Here is a 19,500-nt window from a genome sequence, read left to right as displayed (position 1 = left end):
ATATATATAAGTAGACAAAGGAAACTAAGATCAATTAACTTTATACGAATTGATGATTAACTGTACAAATACAATGAAGCGGTTTTCATAGGAATAACACCTATATTCTTGAATAGCAACTGCCTTTCTATTAATTTCCTATACAATAACTGGGTAAAATGAATCATTATACAACGTGGAAATGACCATACAACTATATAAGGTTAATAACAAAAACCAGAACATCACATAGAGATGTTAGCCTTCACAGTTAGCATTTTAATAGCATAACGTACTCACGGAAGCTTGTTCCCATCTTTTCATGAGCAGAAAATAAGTAGCTTTTGCTTGCATATCTCTGCTTAAAGTATTGCCTCATCTGTGTGGGCCGATTGGCAAGTGCAAGTACCAGTACTCAAGCATTCTCTATGAAAAGATATACATCAAAGTCCATCACAGAAGCATTATGAATACATGATAATCAGGCAGAAAATAACTAACCAAGAGACGACCTTGCCTAACGCACATTGTGCTCTTCAATTCCAGCTGTAGATCTTTTCTATTGTACTTTGTACAGGAAAAATCTTTCAGATGAACTAAAGAATAAAATTGGAAACACTTGTAATCTGTAACGAACCTAGAGCAGACAATTTCTGACACGGTCCTGTTAGCACGACACGACACGACCTGGTTTTTTCGTGTCTTAACAGGTCCGGACCTGTTAAGACACGAATATCTATCATGTCTTAACAGGTCCGGACCTTTTAAAACACGATAAGACAAATACTATATATATGGACATGTTAAGACCCGTTAAAGACACGTTAAAGACACGATAAGGTACGTTATGAGGTCCCTTAACAGGTCCCTCATCGTGTAACTTTTAATAAGTCCCTTAACAGGTCTCTTAACAGGTCCCTTATCGTGTAACCTGTTAAAAATCATGTCGTGTTCGTGTTTGGAAAAACTGACACGATAAGCTATCGTGTCGTGTTCGTGTTTAACCCCATCATGTTCGTGTCTTATCGTGTCGGATCGGACACGATATGCCAGCTCTAAACGAACCCATCCCACAAGCATGAACTCTGTTTTTATGTTGGTTAAAGTTCATTATCTGATGAACGGTATTGTTCAAGGGAACTATTAACCTCATTAATCAATACAACTTATGTAGATAAAAACCAGTCTCTCTGTGGTCTGCTTCTTGTTTATTTACTATAAAATTATGAGTTTAATGGTAACGGGCACATGGGTTTCTGATAAAGATCGGAAAATTTCAGAAAAAACAACAATGTGAAAGAAGCAGAGCTTGAAGAGATGGAGGAACCTATGATCAATTAATTTTATATAAATTGATAACCATAGAAATACAACGTAGTTTTTTCATAGAATGTAAATGCCTACAGTACTTGACTAGTAACTGCCTTGCTATTGACTTCCTATACAACAATTGTGTTAGAAGAATCATTATAAGGTGTTGAATGAAGATATAAGTAACTATGAGGTTCAATAATCAGAACCATAACAACACATAGACATGTTAGCCTTCTCTTTCAGCTATAGAAACCCTGAAAAAGAAATTACACAATATCATACAATATGCCTAATGACAAACATACTTGGACTGGAGAGAAATAAAGTTAAAGATATTGCACAAGAAGTTCTACCTCATTATCGTCAGGGTCAATACGTGTTGACCAAAAGGTTGACCCACCAACTGCATATGTTGGAATTTTTGCTTTTCTTGATGCAGCAACAGCTTGTTCTAGGTCCATTTGGGACAATGGCCTTGGTGCCTATAATATAACGGAGGGATTAAAAGGAATTAGATAAAGAACAAAACACATATTAAGTATACAAGAACATCATTTTATTTAGCATTATGTACTAACATAAACTTGTTTCCCATCCTTCTCGTCTTGCAAATACTCCTTGAGTGGAAAATACGCTGCTTGTTTACAGAGCTCAACAAGATCTGAACCAGTGAAACCGCCACACAAACTAGCTATGTGATCAAAGTCAATATTTTCTTCTATTCGCTCTCCTTTTAATGTTACTTCAAGTATCTTTGCTCTATCACCCTGCCCAGGTTTTCCAATTTCAAAAGCCTGTGGAAGTCGTCTAAGTATTGCTTCATCAAGATCAGAGGGCCGATTAGTTGCTGCTAGTACCATCACTCGAGCATTTTCTGCAAAAGAAATATAGAAACCTTACATGAACCATACTTATTACGGAACATGATTTACTCCAAGTATCTAACCAATATTATCTTCCACTCTAGCTTATAGCAAAGTTAGCCTTTGCTTACAAGAAGTATAGTCACAATTGATTTAAGAATACTCACGGTCGGTGGTGAAACCATCCCACAAGGCCATGAATTCAGTTTTCATATTGGTTAAAACTTCATTATCTGATGAACGACGCTGTCCAAGGAAACTGTCAACCTCATCAACGAAGATAATCGCAGGCTGCAATTTATAAGCCAGGCTGAAAACAGCTGAAACTGATAACACAATCTCCAATCAACAACAAACACATTTCAATATTTCATTTCAAACAAGAAACAAACATAACCTTACCAAGTTTCTGAGCATCACCAAACCACTTGCTCATCAAATTAGAAACCCTAAGATTAATAAAAACTGCACCAGATTCTTTAGCAATCGCCTTAGCCAGCATTGTCTTCCCTGTCCCAGGCGGCCCATATAACAAAACCCCTTTTTGTGGGCCAAGAAGCTTTCCTTTGGCAAACAGCTCGGGCCTACGTAACGGAAGTATAACCAATTCATACAATGCCTGTTTAGTACTATCCAATCCACCGATCGAATCAAATTCCACATCTATATGGTCTGGATTTACAACATCAGATGCTATCATATCCTGTATTTATAAACAATGTATATACATCCAACAAATTTTTAATTCATATAGAAACAGAGTAAAGTAGATAAAAAATAAATAAAAACAGTATGCAAAAATTATGAAAAAGATAGAGAGAGTAATAAAATTGCTATTCTGGATTATATTACTTGCAATTATTTCAATAATACAGAAACAGAGAAAATAAATACAAAAAATAATAATAAACTTGCTATCATATTCTGCGTACATAGATATACATACGATTAGTATATCTACATTTTTAAGAACACATTATCAGCGGCGTTTCAACCGATTAGAATACTCCATTATAAATTGTAAAACCGGGGCATTTCACATCTTCATCAATACAGAAACAGAGTAAACATGAAGGAGGGATTAAAAGGGTATAAAGGAAAGAAAATTAACATAAAGTAAGAAACTAACCTCATAAGGAGTGGTTGGAATTAGGGTACGACCAAGACGTTTGAAAAGCTGCTTGCGTTGTTCGATTGATCGTTGGTTTTCATGGCGATTGTTGTCGAGAAGACGGAGACCGGCGAGCATTGCCCAGTAACTAACGGCAGCGCTAGCGGCATACCAGATTAGGGTTTGTATTAGTTTTTCTGCCATTGTCACTACTTACCTACTTATTTAGGGGTTTTGCGAAATGAAAATTAAGATATTGATCCTGTTTTGGTGATGTTCAAAAAATGCTTTTTGTTTGTTGATTAAACACTTGTCGTTTCCCCTTATTTCTTTCTTTACAAGCGTAACTGGGCGTTCGGATATTCGGTTAATTGCGTTTGGGAATTATACTTTGTATTTACATTTACTTTTGAGAAATGATACAGTAATTATTTTCGAGCTAGTGAGGCAGGGAGCTACTACTTGTAAATTGTAATACACTTAGCATAGATTAAGTAAAGCATGTAATAATCATTTTAGGTAAAAGCATTATGTAAAATTCAGGGGTTATATATGTTAATCAAATTCAAATGTTTAATTTGTAACTCTTTTTAATGTGACAGTACCTAAACTTAGGTAAAGTCTGCAGTACGGATCATTTTTCCATACACTTATCACCTTTATTATAGAACTTATACATATTACAAAGTTTAACACGCAATTGTGATACATTCAATAATGAAATAAATGATCAGTAATATTGTATTGTTCCTTACATCATCTTATTCATATTCTCACATGATTAAATAAATAATCAGCCCCTTGAATTTAAGGGTTTGTAGTTCTGAAAATTGGAACAACAGTAGTATAAATGCTATCCTCTTCAATAATTGTAATAACCTCAGTTAAACTGTGAACATTAAAATCAACATAACATGTCATCCCCGAATAACTCAGATGGTGGATAACCTTATTTGTAATCCATTTAGTAAAGGAAAAATGAAGTAGCAATCAATGACGTTCTTCACAAGTTTACGTGTATAAAAAAATTGAGATGTCATAATCTTACCATTTAACTAAAGTAGAAAAATTACTTTGAAGTTTACCTAAGATAGAAAATGACTATGAATCTTATTTGTTAATCCATTTAATGACCATATTACAAATATTTTATGCATGTTATAGGACTGCAATAACAAAATTATTTTGTTATTATTCACAACTTTATTAAATTAACCAGACAGAGATTTAAATTCCATAAAAATCAATTAATGATACACAGAGATTTAAACTAAAATTTTTCCTTTTTAAAGTTATGTTATTGGCTTATTGCATTTGTTCAACAACCTACGCGATAATATTACAAATTGCAAGTGAACATATCCCCCTTTAATCATAGAAAGGAAATATCACCCCGACATAGATGTTGGGAGTTACACAACCCAAACAATGATAAACAATCCTTCTTACTAAAATCCAAGAAAAAACAGTCAAAATCGATTCATGGAGCAAAGAAACACCACCTGAACTATAAACCTGATACCAAAACCGACAATCCATACATATGGTTGCTATGTTTTCCTGATGAAAGTTTTGAGATGTATATATATGTATGCTTGAACAGAAGTTGATATGCAACAACTGCTTCAATTTCATTCTATTCGAATTTCGATTACAGGAAGCATACATCCCTAAATGTTCAAATATATGCGTTTTATAGAAAAGAAAATATACATATCATCTTTCTATAGTGAAAACATTTATTCTCAATTGAATAGAGGCTAGCACTAAAACACTTCCTAACAAAATTATCACGCAAAAGTTAATAGCATAAGAAATGCACCACTGCTGCAAAAACATATATCAGTTATGCAATCCATCACAAATAAATTTACTTTTTACACCACAAAAAAGTTCACCCAAAAAGAGAGTTTATATAAGCACATATAAACCCTACAAAGTACAAACCCTTTTTGATCCACCTCTGAATATCTAAAACCTGGGGTTGTTCGCAACTTGAAAAGCAAACATTATGGGTAACAATTTGAAATTATAAACCTTGATTATGTCCATGTTCAAAACAACACGAATGTGGTTGTATGTCCAATTAAAAATTCTTTGATGAGTGAAGTTTGAAACCAATCAAATGTGGTAAGTGGTAACTAAAACAAAGATTTCAAATCATGACAGCATTCCTCTTTTTCTAATTGGATCCATAAACCCATTAGATATATTTATACCTATATGAGTGAAAGCGCCTAGTGCTTTTTCCCATCCTCTTCATCTTGTACCTATACGAGTGAAAGCACCTAGTGCTTTTTCCCTTCCGCTTCGTCTTCTTTATCGAAACGGTCAGCTTGTCGAGAAGGCTTTTTAGGAATTCCCCAACCTCTAATTTTATCTCTTACTTCGTCATTTGCAGAAGGTAAGTTTTGTTCATCTTTTCTTGTTTCCTATCAAACCAAATGTCTTACACTTCATACCCAAGATCAGGATAATATATTTATTAGATCGAATTGTAAGTACCTGTTCTGAGATGCTGGTATCTTTCTTTGAAGATGCCTTCTTTAAACCTCGATTAATCAATGGGATGCCTGGAAGATCTCCATTCTTGATGCTTGCTTCTAACTGCCAATGGTATAAACATCAACAACTTTACATGAATGAAGATGAACTCTGTCATAATGAGATGCCCTTGCGTAAAATTGTGAACTATGAGAAGAAAGGGCGTTTACCTGAATGTGAAGAATGCACCAAATAATGCTAGAAATAGGCAACCAGCTTTCCTCAGGTGACAGAGATAACTTCGTCCTGTGATCACAGCCAGTAACTATGTAAGAAAAATGACATGACCCTTGGTCCTTATAGATGCACAATACGTTGCAGTCAAGTAAATCATGAGAGTTTGCTACAACTTTCTAATAGCGATCAGCATAAATACACACAACAAATCAGCATTGAAATGAATGAAGTACACAAGATCTCAAAGAAGAGGAATAAGGACAAAAAACCAAGTGGGGTTCGAGATAATAACAGTTATTTTCATTTACATACTACAGCTACACGCCAAACTTTCTAAGAAGAGTTTGGAAACATCAAGACAACCGTCACCCTCTCCCACAAGTATACATGAAGCGTCCTTTATCAGTTCTCAGTTGTGAATGGGTCAGCCACTATGCATAAGATATATCATGGCAAACACATTGCACCCAGCCTTACTAGTTGCTCCAATATTCACCCCTCACCGGGGTTAAAATTTTAACAGCATGTATCGACATACCCTTAAAACCATGCATGTGTTCTAGCCTTCCAGGTATGAAATTAACTTAGCTTTAGATATGATTACATCCTGAATGAAGATCCGAACAAATTGAACTCAGGTTAGAAACAAAATCCATTACCTTAGCTTTAGATAAGTGTATTTAATGAATTTAGAAAAGTTAAAAAATGAGTGGGTTAACCAGGACCGTTTTCTAAAATAAATGCTAATATGTTATGACCCAGAACCCGTTGTGACCCGTTACCCAAATCGACCATTTCGCCACATCTACTTTGTTATATGTCAATAGGCGTTCTGCAAATCATAGTAAAGGGTATTCAAAAACAAACAGGATTTTTATTGGTGAAATGCATAATAACAAATCAATAACACATTCACATATAAGTGGCATTGGGCAGTTCAGTCCGAAACTAGTAAAACGAATAAATACCAGACAAAAAGTACTCGAGGATGAGAAGTTTACTTTAAGTAAGGAGCTAAATAAACGAGTGCATATACAGCGTATCGTTTATCCATAGTATCCATCCAAGCAAACACCCAACTCTACACCACAATCCAAACCACATCATCATTTTGATTAACTCTTAAAAACACAAAAATGAATTAAGTTGGAAACAAAGTAACTACTATTACCATCCAATTAAAGTAAGGAATGAAACTAATAATCCCCATAACAGCAAACCTAGCATCAGCTGACTCGATCACTGACTCGCCGTCTTCGTTGTCATCCGGACCCACTGGCAACGGAAACACCAATGAGTTTAGCACACATGCTCCCATTGCTACCACAAACGGCGCTTCATGTGCTAATACCGCTTTGCACTTCCCACCTCTCCTTGTTTTTCGCTTCTATTATAGCAAAACCCCGATCATAAACTAGGGTTTTAGAATTAACAAGTTTGTTGACTTACAAAAATCATAGAATAAAGTTATAAAACAAATAAAAAAGAAAGAAAGATGATAACCTGGTTGATGTTGTTGTTGAAGTGGTGGTGAAGAAGATGATGATGAAGTGTGTGTTTTGTGGTGGTGGTGTGGTTGCCGGCGGTGGAAACAGGGTTGAGGGACAGCGAATTCATCGGAGTAGAAAACGGCTGTAGTGGTGTGGTGCCTTGGAGTTCGGTAGAATTAGGGAAGCGTGCCGAGTGGAGCGTGGGGTTTTGGCTCTTGTTGACTGGCCAACTCAGGTTTAGTCTTCACGTGTTCGATACATCTCTATATTCCTTCGTTGAGAAAATTATTAATCTAACTTAAAAAAAACAACCTAATGATTAACCTAATCCTAATAACTTTATGATTAACCTAATCCTAATAGCTTAATAATAACATTTGACATAAACAAACAATGAACTTGTATGAGAATGAGTGGATTACACTTTTAGGTTGATTTATTAGGTTAACATATTATTACTTTAAATTTAATAATAGGCATTAGCGTTTATCTTTATTTTTTTAAGAGACGTTTTGGTGCGTTTGGTAAAAAATTTTTGACGAAATACACTGAAAGTGGGTGAGAAAATATTAAATTATTAAAAAAGCTAAGAGATTTATTTCTCGAAGTCCCATTATTTATATTGAAAAAGTGTGAAATTAATCATTCCCAAAAGTGAATAAATCATGTTACATGTATTTGGATATCTAAAGAGAAATGAAACTATTTCTATTTTTTTAGTTTCATTTCTCTCCAACCAAACACTAAAGTACTATAACAAATAAAATACAGATAATTTTTTATAAACTCATGATCCATACAAAAAAATCAAGAAGAGAAAAAAATAATATCAGGCTAATCATATATTCACTTGTTCAGTCTGTAATATTATGCTTTCTTTTTAACCTCAATTTGGATCATTGGTTCTGTTGGCCCAACAATGAGTCATTCAAAATTCTATGTTTATTTTTATATTTTTTAATTAAGTTGGAAACAAATAAGTAATTGCCATTTTTAACTGTACATTGTCTTGATTCACATATTTACCGGGATTCGCTCTACCTTTACGTGTGACCCCGTATGGATATAGGCATAAATCAAATGTGTGACATGCACCTTAACTGCATTAACAAGATCTGCTATTTTGGTCGTCACGTTGCCAAATTATAAGTTGGTCTTTGTTATAGATGATCAAGCTTTCACAAGAGAAGAGATACAACTATACAAGAGCTCATTAAGACCACTTGGTCAAAAAAGAAAAAAAAAATCACATCCTTTTATACATTATTGCATACACATGCATTCACAAAACAGGGCAGATACCTCAAACCCAATATGAGAAAACGTCATGTAGTTTTGTTTATTGTGATATTCACATTTCCGCCAAGATACAACAAAAAACTTATCATGTAAATATTTGTTGACTACGCCTACTACAACATTGAACATACATATTATATATGGCATGAGCTTTAAGAGATTCAGCCCAAAGAATCAAGCAATCATGCTTGCAAACCCAAGTGCTCTTTCTCTTTGTACGAAAAATGAATCAAAGAAATGGTTTCTTCACTACCCGATTGTTCGCATTTCAAGATCAGAAAATCTTTTAACAAAAACTTATTACACGGTTGTTGAGGAAGAGCATCCAATATCTTGATTGCGAGCCCACTACTTGCACCTGTGACACTCACATATTAGGATAAATATACACCACTAAAGAGAAGTTGAACAGAAGAATAAGTTTACCAGAATATACAGCATTACATCAGCAGTATCTCAAGGACTTCAAGCATCAGATTCACCTTTCTGCCCATCCTCCCGGCTGGTAATAGCATCAACTCTCTCTTGTAACTGAAAGCAGTAAGTCAATGGTTAACACTTTTTGACAATGCTAGTACAAGTTCATTTATCTAATATCTAATACTAGTACTATCGTATAAGTATAAGGAAAATGATTGATATGCCTAAAGATATGCCTAATGGATTACATGTTTGATATATGTAACAAATATTAGGGTCGTTTATGTAAAAGTCGTAAGTCTAGGGGGTCTTATGAAACTATTTGAGCTGGTTGTTGTGAGCGGTTATTTTTAGTCAACAGAGTCAAAATTGTATAAATACCAATTGTCAATCAATAATAATGATAATTCAGATCAAATCAATCTTTCTTTCTTAAATCTCCAATTTCTCTCTATCATTTTGGTATCAGAGACACCGATTCCGGTGAGTTCAGATTCCGATCACTATCAAATCTTCAATTAGGTTTCCGATTAGATCTCCGATTAGGTTTCCGGCGATCGATCGATCATCCTTTCAGTTCAATCCATGGCGCCAGAAACTAGAAATCAGGATATGGAGCGGTTACAGAAGGATTTCGCACAACAGAAAAAGGATTTTTCTAATTCCTTAGAGACGATGATGACGATGAGGTCCGCCATGGAAGCAATGGCGAAGAAGGTCGAAGAACTACAGAAGCAGAATCAACTATCCTTATGTAATGTCGGTGATCGATTAACAACTAACCGACTTACAAAACTTGATTTCCCTCGTTTTAATGGTGATGACGTGGACACGTGGCTTTATAAGTGCGATCATTTCTTTACAATTGATGATACACTAGAAATGAGCAAAGTGAGATATGCTGCTATGCATATGGATGGAAGAGCTCTCCAATGGCATCTGGCTTACATGAAATCCGGTGACAAAACTATGGATGAGATTCTGTGGAGTGATTATTCAAGAGCAGTTTCAGCAAGGTTTTCCACTACTTTAATGGAGCATTCAAAGGAGTGATTAACCAACTCAGCTAAGCCTCCGTTGTTGGCCACTCCTTTGAATGTTGTACCATCTACTGCATTAGTACCTACTAGAGTCACAAACAAGTTTATGGATGATAAAAGGGCCAGAGGTGAATGTTTTTATTGCAATGAAAAGTTTATGCCTGGTCATAATAGGATATGTAAAGGAAAAAAAGCAGTTGTTTTTAGTAGAAGTGGAGGATTGTGGTGAAGAAGAAGTGGTAGTTAATCAGGAGACTGCATTGGTGGTTGCTGAGGTTGATAAGGGAAAGGGGGCAGTTGGTCCCATTATAGTGCAAGGAGAGCCACAAATTTCACTAAATGCATTGATGGGAATACCTTCCTACTCTACAATGCAAGTTATAGGTACTGTGGGGACTAGGAGATTGCATATTCTAGTAGACAGTGGATCTACACATAATTTTGTGAATAAGGCCTTGGCAATGAGAATTAAGAACAACATGATAGAAATTCCTAATGTACAAGTTAGAATTGCCAATGGTAACAATATGTCTTGTGTGACTGTGAGTAAGGATTTTACTTGGATAATGCAAGGAAATTGGTTCACAGCTGATATGTTGTTGGAACTCAAAAATTATGATATTGTGTTGGGAATTCAGTGGTTGGAGACATTGGGTAATATTGTGTGGAATTTTAAGGATTTAACAATGAAGTTTACCATCCAAGGGCAAGCTTTTCTGTTAAAAGGACTAAATCAACAAGGAATTAGTTTGTGTTCTATGGAAAAACTCAGTTTTATGTTACAAAATGGAGAGGAGGTAGTCCAAGCTGAGTTATTTACCATACAATCTTCTGATGATGAGAGAAAAATGTATCAGCCAATGTTGAAGGGAGTGGATAATAGATTGGAATTGGAGGAATTATTGGAGAAATATAGTGATATTTTTGAACCACCTAGCAGTTTACCACCAAGTAGGGATTGTGATCATAGGATAAGGCTTAAGGAGGGCACTGTTGATTTAAACCTCAAACCTTATAGATATCCTAAAGCTCAAAAAGATATTATTGAGCAAATGACTCAAGAGTTGTTAGATGCTGGAATCATTAGACACAGCACTAACCCTTTTGCTGCCCCTGTGGTGTTGGTCAAGAAAAAAGACGGTTCATGGAGAATGTGTGTTGATTATAGACGATTAAATGCAGCCACTATTAAAGATGTGTATCCCATTCCTTTAATTGAAGAATTGTTGGATGAGCTACAAGGGGCAACAATATTCTCAAAGTTGGATCTTAGATCAGGATACCACTAGGTCAGAATGTACGAGCCAGACATTTATAAAAGAGCTTTTAAGACTCATGGAGGACATTTTGAGTTCTTGGTATTACCATTTGGTCTAACCAATGCACCTACCACATTCCAATCTTTGATGAATACTACCTTCAAAACAGTTTTACGAAAATCTGCTCTAGTATTCTTTGATAATATACTAGTGTACAACAATCAGTGGGATCAGCACATGGAGGATTTGAAGGCAGTTTTGGATATAATGAGAGAAAATGATTTGAAGGCAAAAAGATCAAAATGTGCCTTTGCAGGGAACCAGATTGAGTATTTAGGTCATGTGATATCTAAAGATAGTGTATCAACTGATCCTGCAAAAATCCAGGCTATTAAAGATTGGCCAGTACCAACAACAATTAAGCAATTGAGAGGGTTTTTGGGATTAGGCGATTAGCAGGATACTACAGAAGATTTATCAAAGGATTTGGCAGTCTGGCAAAGCCTCTCACTGATTTATTGAAGAAGGATAATTTTACTTGGACTTCTGAGTCAACAAGGGCTTTTGATGCCTTAAAAGTAGCATTAACTACTCCTCCAGTTCTTAAATTACCAGATTTCACTAAACCCTTGTGTTGGAAACTGATGCTTCTGGTAAAGGGATTGGGGCAGTCTTGATGCAGGACAACCATCCTTTGGCTTTCATCAGTAAAGCCTTGTCAGCTAGACATCAAACTTGTTCAGTGTATGAGAGAGAATTACTGGCCATCATCATGGCAGTCAGACATTGGCATCACTACTTGATCACAAAGCATTTTATCATCAAAACCGATCATCAAAGCTTGAAATATTTGCTAGAACAGAAGATAGTGACACCTTTACAACAAAAGTGGTTGGCTTGTTTGATGGGATATGATTTTGAAATCACATACAAGAAAGGGGTAGATAATATCGTAGCAGATGGATTATCCAGGATACAGGGTGTCACATTACTTCAGATGGGGGTAAGTTCATTGAACCCTTTATTGTTAGACAAAATAAGAGTCCTGGAAACAAGATGTAGATGTTGCCAAGATGCTACAAAGTTTTGAACAGGGCAAATCAGTGCCAAATAGGACTTGGGAAAATGGTTTGTTAAAAAGGAAAAATAGAATTGTGGTTGGTAGGGATTTGAAACTGAGACAAGAAATTATCGCCCTTTATCACTCATCATCTTTGGGGGGTCATTCAGGCATAGCTCCAACTATGGCAAGAATTAAAGATTTATTCTACTGGAAAGGGTGACACATGTACCATACTTTTAGGCATACCAATTAGGCCTATTTATCATTATTCATCTTATAAAGCATTTTGCCCTTTTTTCAAATCGCAATTAAGTAATTGAACTACCTAAATTACTCATCTTCTTTATTCACTAATATAAACATCTTTACATAATATACCTATAATACCCATAAATTTCAACTATTCATTTTTCTCTCTCATCAGATCTCAACCACTCATTTTTTCTCTCTCCTCCATAACTCATTTTATTCCTCTAATTCATTCAAAATCTTTTATCTCAAAAACCGTATATCGATAAATTATAAAAATTGTATGGGTGTTCTTAAAATTTCATGTTCTTTCATTAGAGATGTCATTCGATATACTTTCGACGAATTTTTAAATCCGAGCGCGCGGGCACTATCTCTCGTATAAATAAAAATAGACTGAATATATGGAAGTTCGAATAAATTGATTTTGATACTTCAACTTATGCAAAACTTCACAAAATACAAGAACTCAATCAACTTACCTGTACGTATTTTAACTTTTCTGTGGTCAATTCCTCGGTCAAAATAGTTAACCTGTAAAAGAGATATCAAACACAAAGATAATTCAGACAGACTTCTAACACTGCAACATAAGAACCCACAATAGAAATCAGTAACAAAAGTTGGCCAAAAACAAGGGGTAAAACATATGCCGACTCAGTAACCTGGACTGTAGCTCAGAAACCTTCGTAAGCAGCAAACGTTCTCTATCGGAAACTTCAACCTGTATAATGATAATAATATTATTTTTTATAGCACCAACAAGCAAAAAAAGAAGCAGATGAACTGCATGTACATACAGATCCATTGTTCTCGGAACTGCGAGGCAATGGGGGCAGCTTCCCATTTTGAGAAGCTGAAATAAAATCAAATCACAAGTTAGTCCAAGTCTTTTTTTTTAACAAGCACAATGAGATCGAATAGACATTTTAACTCACCCTCTGCCACCTCAGATGATTGCAAGCTATTCAACAAACTCAAGATAAGATCCTGTACAATGAAGTGTTATATTTGGTAAGAACATCATTTATTTCATATCTTAGATTTTCTTAGATTAAACCTGGTTTACCTGTTGTAGTGATGTCTGCTGAAAGAGGTTTTGAAGGTGGGGCATGAGCACTGATGCAGATAAATTGCTATGTACAGAACTACTATTAATCTCCCTAGGAGTAGGCTGCCAAACAGCAAAGAAAAAGTTCCACATCACAAAATTCATTAGGCTATACAAAGATGAAGTTAGTGATGACAAACCATTTTATTTGAATCGAATATCCAGTCCCCTACACTTGCGGACTTCCTCAGTGATGCATCCTAATATATATAAAAAGGCTATTAAATGAAAACTCACGCGTAGCAGTCATGAGTAAATAAATTCAGACTTAACTAGTTACCTGGGGTGACCGTCTAGGAACTGAATATAATGGAATATCCTGAAGTAAAAGTTTTGAGTTAAAACCAAAATTTAGTAGAAGAGTAGTATGACAATGAGCATACCTTAACAAGATCAAGGTCTTCAGATGTCACAGAAAACCTTCCTTTTATTTGTACCAAATTTGCTTTTGACTTGTCATCCATTGAATCCCTATATCCTGTAAAAGTCAAAATATATGCAAACTGGTAAAACAATAAGTGTACTAATTAATGTTCAGAAAAAAGTTGAATAATACCTCCGGTTGGTTTTATTGGGGCCGATAAACTGTTTCCAGATGCACGGTTTGGAAGGTTCAAAGGACCACTAAAGCTAGGAGCTCTTCTTACTTGATGAACTTTTTCAACTGCTTGTGAGCTTCCATTATCAGATCTGATAAAAAATGACCAAATTAACAAAATATGTACAGATGGACAATACATAAGATTATGCATACACACATATACAATCAAATGATGCTAAAGAATAAGGAAGAAACCTTTCAAAATTACGACTTCTTTCGGACTTGGAATGATTTAAGACGACACCAGCCACAAGAGGCCCACTCTGTGTTTGACGATTTCTTGCGGATAGAATTCTAGTTTTAGCCTCTTTATCTGAGGTTGATGGTAATTGCTCTGCTTTTATTCTGCTTTTTTCTAAATCAGTGGTCCCTTTATTATCTTCTAACACATTACTTTCAGGAGTCTCTTCTTTGTTGCTAATGCTTTCGGATGGAACTACTTCATCACTGAAAGAAACTTAAGTGTTGAGCGTTTATAAATCATAAAACAAAGAGACAGGTTATTTATAATATGAAATATGCTAATATAGCTTTTAATTACCACAAGGTCAACAATTCTTTACTAGTCCTATGCAATATAATCTCATATTAGTACTTGCGCATACCACTGACCTGCAAACGCTCTCGTTTGTAGAATATTGTTTGCCACTAGTAGCCTTCGAATCAGAAGCATCCTGCAGAAGAGAACGGTATCTTATTTTGTACATTCTAAAATATCAAAGGGCCTATGTAGGCATAGAGTAGATATAGGGATTGTAAGTTAAAATATAGCACAAAAAGATTTACATAAATCCTTACATTATTGACATATGAACTTGAATTTACATCATCTTCCCTAATATCTTGAATTTCGTCATCATCTTGCACCTGTAGTGAACATGAAATATTGAGTTATAGTCGGTTACTAAAGTACAGATAATACATCAGCATGGTTTAGTAAGCTAAAAAAGGAGCAAGATGTATAAAATAATACCAAGGATGCTTTGAATTTTAAATCTTGAACATCAAAGTTCCAGGCGCTGACACCCCGCTGGTACTCACTCTGAAAGATTATCATAAAAAAGATATAAGAACAGAATAACTAGACAATTAATATATGTTTGGGAACAAACATCGGCACAGCTTTTGTGAAATAATGACTCAAACCTGTGATATGGCCTCTTGTTCAGCTGAGGGCATCTTCTTCAGAGCTAGTTGAGCAGCATCTTTAATCTGCACATATTTAATAAGGTCATATAACAGTCATGAAACTCATATACACCATAAACTGTGAAGACAGACCTGAAGGGCTTTCACACGATGCCACAGTGGTGGCAAGTCAGTAAAGAGTTTCTTGACAGAAAGCTCTGGAGGTTTAGCTTGCTTAAAAAAGGAATGTTTTAACAACTTCTCAGCAGTTGGCCTTTTTGTTTGATCTTTCACCAAGCACATGGCAACCAATTCTTTAAAGGACTACAGAAGAAGATAGTAGTTGTGAATGCCAATGTAAGATGGGCGATGAAGAGAAAAAAGAATATATGATACCTTAGAAAACCGTTTATCGCGATCATAATCAAGTCCAGGGGGTGCATTTTGGATGGTCATCAAGAGTACCTGTGACATAAAATCAATAAAAAAGGTTTAATAAATAAAATAAAACTGATAACGGGCAAACCTCCTCAGAAAACCATTACCTGAAATGAATATATTCATTATGTTCACACAATACTAACCTTCATCGGAGGGTACTTTGAGAAAGGGGCATGACCATGAGCTAGCTCCAGTGCAGTAATTCCAAAAGACCAAATGTCAGCCCTGTACATACGAGGTGGGAGTTTTAGGATCATAAGAACCTAACATCGTTTGCTAGCTCACAGTACCACCATATTCACAGATCATGATTATAGTACTTTACTACCACCATTTAATTCTTTGCAAAAAATCATAAATGCATACTACAGCCATTAACAATTTTATAGTAAAAGATCAACACTCACTTGAAATCATATCCACTTCCTGGCTGAAGAACCTCTGGAGCCATCCTGTAAGCAGTATCAATAGTAAAGGTCATGCATTACATGTAAAAAACAAAAATAAAAATAGTTGACTAGTTACTAACCAGCAAGGAGTTCCTACAAATGTATTTCTTGAACGTTGTCTATCACCTCTATCAAACATACAAGCTGAGACACCAAAATCACCGAGCTTTATCACTCCATTAGTGTCAAGAAGTATATTTCCAGCCTAAATCAAAATATTGTTAAATAAACTATTCCACAATTTATTAACCAATAGATAGTATATGATGCATGTATTAAGAATGACCTTAACATCACGATGGATATGTCCGTGTTGATGCAAGTATTCCAATGCCTTAAGAGTCTCCTTGAGAATAGAAGCAATAGCCGACTCTTCAAACCCATCTGGATAAGCTGTTTTCATGAGATGTAGACAAGAACCTTCAGCCATGAATGGCATAACCACCCAAAGGTTTTGGTTGACAACAAATGAACAAAATGCCCTTATCACATTAGGGTGATCTATCAAACTCATTGTTTGGGCCTCCCTTCGAATATCATCCTGTAACCAGTCCTTACATAAGTTATTCATCACCAAATGAAACAAATCACACTAGCACCTAAACAGTTGGCCCAAATCCTTCCACCAATCAACTAATTGATCTAACAAGTACTCCTCTACTAATGCAATTAGTGTGTATCTACGAGCTAAGTATTTCTAAGTGTATACAGCTAGTCAAAATCTTGCTACAATGTGTATCATACATTCAAACTTTATGTGTGTACCAGGCTTTAAATTCGTTGATATTGTATGACCTCTTCATCAGGAAACCAGTACTTTTGCTAGCATGGCAGCCATATAATCAGCCACGTCACTGGCTTACCAGTTATAATAGGTCCTATACAACAAACAAATAAGAACTGGATGTTTGATACACACCGATATAAGCCTTAAAGACTGATACAAACTATAGCAAAACATGACACTGTCATAGATTAGATACATTTAAAAACACTTTCCCCAGGTAAGATGTAATCTATAATTCGGAAAAAAAATGCCTTGCGGAACTTAACATAATATCGTCCGCATAACAGTGGCGAAGCCACATTGGTAGTAGGAAGGGCCAAGGCCCACCCTAGTCCAATAACAATACTAACACTTTATAAGTGTAATTCTATAAAAATCTGATTCATGGTTTATTTGGCCCATCCAACAAGTCAAAAATATTTGATTCTTAGCCTACTAATTTATAAATGGACGACTGTACGTGTACCTGTTTTGCTGTTTATCACATATTTTGAAGAGTTTGTATTCCCTTTTTCTTATTTCAAGGTACATTATTTTATAAATCATTCAATTTTGTTCCTTTATCTCATTGATAAATCCTCCTAAGAATTAGCCTAAAAATCCTCCTAAACCTATAAGAAAGTGACATGAGTTATCAACTATTTTTCTTTCCTAATCCTGCCCCCTGATTTTCCACATGTCATCATCTAATAGTTAGGAGGATTTTTAAGCTATTTAGTTAAGAGGATTAATAATTTCCCTTTTAGCTTTTACGACTCATTTTTAGGTTTTGGCCCATCCAAAGTGTTAATCTTGGCTTCGCCACTGCCGCATAACATTATAAGGGATTGGCAATGACAAACAATTCTATGTATTCTGATTTAGTTGAGATCCTAAAATCCCTAAATAACAGTGAAAAGCTTTCAGCCGTTAGGTTTATTAGCCCTAGAAATATATGCATTTTAGCAAATCGACTCGTTCGTGACAGTCTTTAAGGTGACCTATCAATCAAAAGGTTCTATCTAGTCTGGTGGTAGACAAATTGTAAATATGTGTGGATGTGTATAATACTTACCTTTCCAAATATCTAGACATCTAAGTTAATAGCCTAATTTTAATAAGTATGTATCTATCTATATTGTAAGTATATATAAAATTATAGTCTAAGGAAGTTTGACTGAGATTCAAGTTGAAGATCGGTTGTGAATTTAAATAAACAAGAAATGTTGTATAAATAAATAAATAAGAGAGAAAGAGGAAATTACGAGATTGCTGTTGATGCGTTCGAGATCCAGGGACTTGACGGCGACGACGTCATTGGAAGGAAGATAGATCGCGCGGTAAACGGTGGCACTTGCACCGTAACCAACTTCTTCTAGAAGCTGGTAATCTTGTGGATTTGTTGTAAAACCACCACTACTACTACTTGTACTAGTACTAGCACTCTTCTTCAGATAATTATTGTTCTTGCTTCCTCCCATATCACCCTCCCCTACTAAAGTTTTATATTTTTAACTTTAGACGGTGGTGATCTGAAAACACCATCTATATATATGCTATGCTGTGCTATGTAGACTTTATTTATCTTTTTTTCTGTTCTTGGAAAAGTAAATAAAATAATATCTAAATCATGTGCGAGATTGAGGGAGGGGTGGGTGGGTCGGTGTCGGAAATCCAACAAGGTGAAGAAGAAGAAGAAGAAGAAAAAGGAAAGGCCTTCCTTGTGTTTTGTTTGGGCCAAGTTGGCTCGGGGCAAAGCAAGCCAAAATGGGGGATTTTTTTGATATGGTTTTAGATTTGATTTTCCTCAAAAAAAAAATTATATTTTTTCTTAGATATATATGTTTTAATTAATAATTTTTTATTTTTTATTTATAATACACCACACTCCTAGCACGCCCCTTGGCTTCCGTCCCGGGGTGAACCTTGTAGTCATGCCTCCCCCGATTCTATTTTTATTACTTTAGATATCAATCGAAGTCGTTGATTTTATTTTTATATACTTATTACTGGTTCTTCTCTAAGTCTTTTTTGACCTAAATTCATATAGGAACATTCCATTTATATAAACTTTCTATTATAAATCAACTCTTAAGTCTTTGTTATTCTACATGTATTAAATAATTCCATATACATTCATTCATAACCAAGTGTATGAAGGATAGTTTTAGTGATAACAAAATTTCGTTAACGTAT

General features: G+C 35.2%; 3 protein-coding genes and 1 long non-coding RNA gene across 5 annotated transcripts; all 4 read right to left on the bottom strand.

The window, feature by feature from the left end:
* Positions 1–108: 108 nt before the first annotated feature.
* On the bottom strand, positions 109–694 carry LOC122579404. Its single transcript, XR_006320630.1, has 2 exons — positions 481–694; positions 109–405 (listed from the first exon to the last, which is right to left on the bottom strand). It is a non-coding gene; the product is annotated as an uncharacterized LOC122579404 (long non-coding RNA).
* A 615-nt stretch (positions 695–1,309) lies between these two features.
* Positions 1,310–3,619, bottom strand: LOC122579371 (outer mitochondrial transmembrane helix translocase-like). Its single transcript, XM_043751537.1, has 6 exons — positions 3,286–3,619; positions 2,559–2,859; positions 2,324–2,482; positions 1,872–2,167; positions 1,647–1,775; positions 1,310–1,547 (listed from the first exon to the last, which is right to left on the bottom strand). Exons 1-6 carry the CDS (start codon positions 3,469–3,471, stop codon positions 1,533–1,535), a joined length of 1,086 nt encoding a protein of 361 aa, XP_043607472.1. The 5' UTR covers positions 3,472–3,619; the 3' UTR covers positions 1,310–1,532.
* Positions 3,620–5,160: 1,541 nt separating this feature from the next.
* LOC122579372 lies at positions 5,161–7,722 on the bottom strand. The gene is made up of 6 exons (XM_043751538.1): positions 7,492–7,722; positions 7,160–7,375; positions 6,990–7,069; positions 5,982–6,057; positions 5,773–5,874; positions 5,161–5,699 (listed from the first exon to the last, which is right to left on the bottom strand). Exons 1-6 carry the CDS (start codon positions 7,603–7,605, stop codon positions 5,556–5,558), a joined length of 732 nt encoding a protein of 243 aa, XP_043607473.1. The 5' UTR covers positions 7,606–7,722; the 3' UTR covers positions 5,161–5,555.
* A 991-nt stretch (positions 7,723–8,713) lies between these two features.
* Positions 8,714–19,068, bottom strand: LOC122611331 (STE20/SPS1-related proline-alanine-rich protein kinase-like). Of its 2 annotated transcripts, none has more exons than XM_043784347.1 (23): positions 18,570–19,068; positions 16,825–17,079; positions 16,619–16,743; positions 16,497–16,541; positions 16,233–16,314; positions 16,045–16,113; positions 15,802–15,972; positions 15,667–15,732; positions 15,494–15,562; positions 15,319–15,387; positions 15,133–15,194; positions 14,716–14,967; positions 14,476–14,609; positions 14,303–14,397; positions 14,200–14,238; positions 14,060–14,119; positions 13,878–13,982; positions 13,747–13,798; positions 13,609–13,664; positions 13,474–13,532; positions 13,291–13,342; positions 9,222–9,308; positions 8,714–9,135 (listed from the first exon to the last, which is right to left on the bottom strand). In XM_043784347.1, the coding sequence occupies exons 1-22, from the start codon at positions 18,783–18,785 to the stop codon at positions 9,243–9,245; spliced, it is 2,199 nt and encodes a 732-aa protein (XP_043640282.1). In that variant the 5' UTR covers positions 18,786–19,068; the 3' UTR covers positions 8,714–9,135; positions 9,222–9,242. The 2 variants fall into 2 exon arrangements, with proteins under 2 accessions (XP_043640282.1, XP_043640281.1); XM_043784346.1 differs by having other exon boundaries at positions 9,204–9,308; positions 18,570–19,067.
* Between the last annotated feature and the right edge of the window lie 432 nt (positions 19,069–19,500).

The sequence above is a fragment of the Erigeron canadensis genome, chromosome 8 (assembly GCF_010389155.1).
Source record: "Erigeron canadensis isolate Cc75 chromosome 8, C_canadensis_v1, whole genome shotgun sequence".
Lineage (NCBI taxonomy): Eukaryota > Viridiplantae > Streptophyta > Magnoliopsida > Asterales > Asteraceae > Erigeron > Erigeron canadensis.
This window is presented reverse-complemented; position numbering and strand designations above follow the sequence as displayed.